Genomic DNA, 2,715 nt, shown 5'->3' with positions numbered 1-2,715 from the left:
CTCTGATTGGTCGCGGTTTTTCGTTAATATCTCGTAAACGAAGCCTCAGTCTAAATTTTTGCTAAGGAAAAAGTTGTTCCAATTCACCCCCCGAGTGCCACATTTCCGGGTCGGAGGACATTTTTGGGACACCCTGTATATGTACGTACCATGTGAATTCATTGAAATGCAAGCGAACATTTCCGTTTGTGTGATAACACGTTAAATGTAACGGTAATCTTTTTCTACTATTGTGGAACTGAAAATATATTTCTAACAACATGACAAACATGTTGAAATTTGCATTTGAAAAATTAATATGTGACTCTTGTATGAAACATTGTTGTAGCATGCCAGAAAGTTTATTATGAACGGTACGGTAATATTCCTCGTATATTAGTGCTTCTACATACCATGGCAGGTTCTGCTACTTGATATTTTAATATTGCGTGCTGGAAGTCACACATTGTAACATAAATTGCCTAAACCATCAAAGCAAAATCTATGATTGCAAAATAGTACACGATTGTTGGCTTTTCTTTACCAAGAGAATTTGGTTTTCTTTTACCTTTCACCGTTGTCTTTTCTACGATTTGTTGTATATTGCTGTTGCAGTTTAAATTATATTCTCAGCTAAAATTGTATACTTTTGTAATAAATTTTAGGCCCATGTAAATTTTTCTACAGTGAACTTTTTTAATATCAGTATGCACAGGAACATGAGCCGGTAGTGATGAACACCTGATCAAATTAGCTGTAATGCTAGAGATTGTAATAATTTTTGCAAAGGAGTATGGCTTAGGTTGAGGTCACAGTAGCACTAATATCGGACAATTCGCCCGACGCCCGACGTTGGCTGAACTTTTCAAAGGTATTGGGAAGCACTGCGTGACCTTAGTAACCAATCAAATCGGTCGACTTCTGACAAAAATCTGACGACCGATGTCGATGCCACTGTGACACTAGCCTTACACACGAAAGCCTCAACAATAATTACTGTACGATATTTCACAGTTATTTAATATAACTATTCATAACTTCTATTCTAGGAAATAACTGCAAACAATAAAACTCGAAGATTGAGATGCAGGATGTTTGGCTACTGGTGTCAAAAATTTTAAAGAGTGATTCTGCATGCCAAAATGAAACGAAAATAAAAGCAACGAAATTGTATGGAGGTTTCGTTTTCAAGTTGTTAACAATTAAAAATTGGGGTTAGGAACTCCTAAAGCCAGGTAATCTGTGTGCAACCGGTAACTATAACGTTATGTATAGACACTGCGAGGCCGACTTGCGAGATTGGCGTGTGAGGCTGCGACACGAGACGTGCCTCGCGGCGGGCTAACAATTGTCGGTTTTTTGACGCAATCAAAGGTGCCTCGCAGTTCATTCCTCGCTTCATTTGGACGCATATTGTTACGCGATGATCACAAGAAGTATAGAACCAATACAAGACGGTTGATGTTCGAACGTCCCCCTGATATATACGTTAAAACCTTAATTTTAATCGTATACCTTCTACAGCGTTCAGCTATTACCATTTTCAGAAATAAGTTTTTCCAATCCTAAATTCTCTATAGTTAATAGCAGCGACTAGTATGCTCTGGCAGAACTCCGCTTTCTATTCAATATCCAACAACAATACACGCGTTGATTTCGTTTTGTCTTTGAATATTCTACCTTCTTAATCTTCTCGGCACCGTTGTATACAATAAGCAAAGGTCTAACATTTGTTACTTCTGAAATGATGGTTGATATCGTTTGCTTTGACACACGGAAAAATTACTGTCAACTCGTAAAAGAGTCTCCAGTAGCTAAAAGTCTTAATGTAATAGCCACTCTTTTTTTGACGGTAATGGCTTGTCTCGTATATGTATAATTTTTTCGCACAAAATTTTGTGTGGTATCTTCAACTGATTCAAATGTCATATGTTGCATTCATCTATTTCTATTGTTACATCCGTAACCAATTGCTACGACGATTACCTGTTCCCGGGGAAATAAATTATTAAATTAATAGAGTGTTTGCAAAAACTCCATAATAAATTAAGTAGGTGTAGGGACGGACCACTTGGAATGCAGAAAACTTCGAGGACTTGCCCTTCGAAGATTTCTCAACATCGGTATGTTGCGCTGGGTTAGGTCTCCGTTTTCTCACGTTGGAGAACTTTGCGCGGTACCTGGAGTCGGCTCAGCACGTGGTAATGGTGGGAAATAACCCGGAGACGTTCGGCATTGGAATTTTTATATCGACAACCCCGAGGACAGAGGTTGGAAACGGGCATCTTTTAAAGGCTTTCGTGTCTTTTTATTTTTCAAAGATCTGAAAATCACCATCAAGGCGGACGCTGCAGCAGCAGTAGCACCAAGCGTAGATGCCATGGTTGCCTCGCAGTAACTGTTGGCTGACCCTGCCTCGCTTGCTTGCCTCACGTATTCTATTTAAGACGCGAGGCAACTCGATCGAGATAGTTATAGGTTGAGGCAGCCTCGCGAGGATCAGAGCTGCGCGGAGGTCGACTCCGCGCAGCACGTGCTGGAGGAGTGCCCGGCCTTTGCCAGGGAGAGGCGGGTGCTCCGTCTAGCGGTAGGGGGAGACCTCTCGCTCCCGGCCGTGGTTGCGGCCATGGTGGGGAGCGAGAGGTCGTGGAGGGCGGTGTCCTCCTTCTGCGAGACCGTCATCTCGCAGAAGGAGGACGACGAGCGGGACCGCGAGGCGCGCGATCCCGCTCGTCG

General features: G+C 42.1%; 1 protein-coding gene across 1 annotated transcript in view; it reads left to right on the top strand.

The window, feature by feature from the left end:
* Positions 1–2,377, top strand: part of LOC107187777 (tropomyosin-1, isoforms 33/34-like) — a 17,025-nt gene extending 14,648 nt beyond the window's left edge. The window contains exon 3 of the mRNA XM_015575951.1: positions 2,301–2,377. Within this exon, the coding sequence (XP_015431437.1) occupies positions 2,301–2,377 (77 nt within the window). The remainder of the gene's footprint in view (positions 1–2,300) is intronic.
* The last annotated feature ends 338 nt before the right edge of the window (positions 2,378–2,715 follow it).

The sequence above is a fragment of the Dufourea novaeangliae genome, unplaced genomic scaffold (assembly GCF_001272555.1).
Source record: "Dufourea novaeangliae isolate 0120121106 unplaced genomic scaffold, ASM127255v1 scaffold116, whole genome shotgun sequence".
NCBI lineage: Eukaryota > Metazoa > Arthropoda > Insecta > Hymenoptera > Halictidae > Dufourea > Dufourea novaeangliae.
The sequence above is the reverse complement of the archived record's forward strand: the minus strand, read 5'-3'. Positions and strand labels throughout refer to the sequence as shown.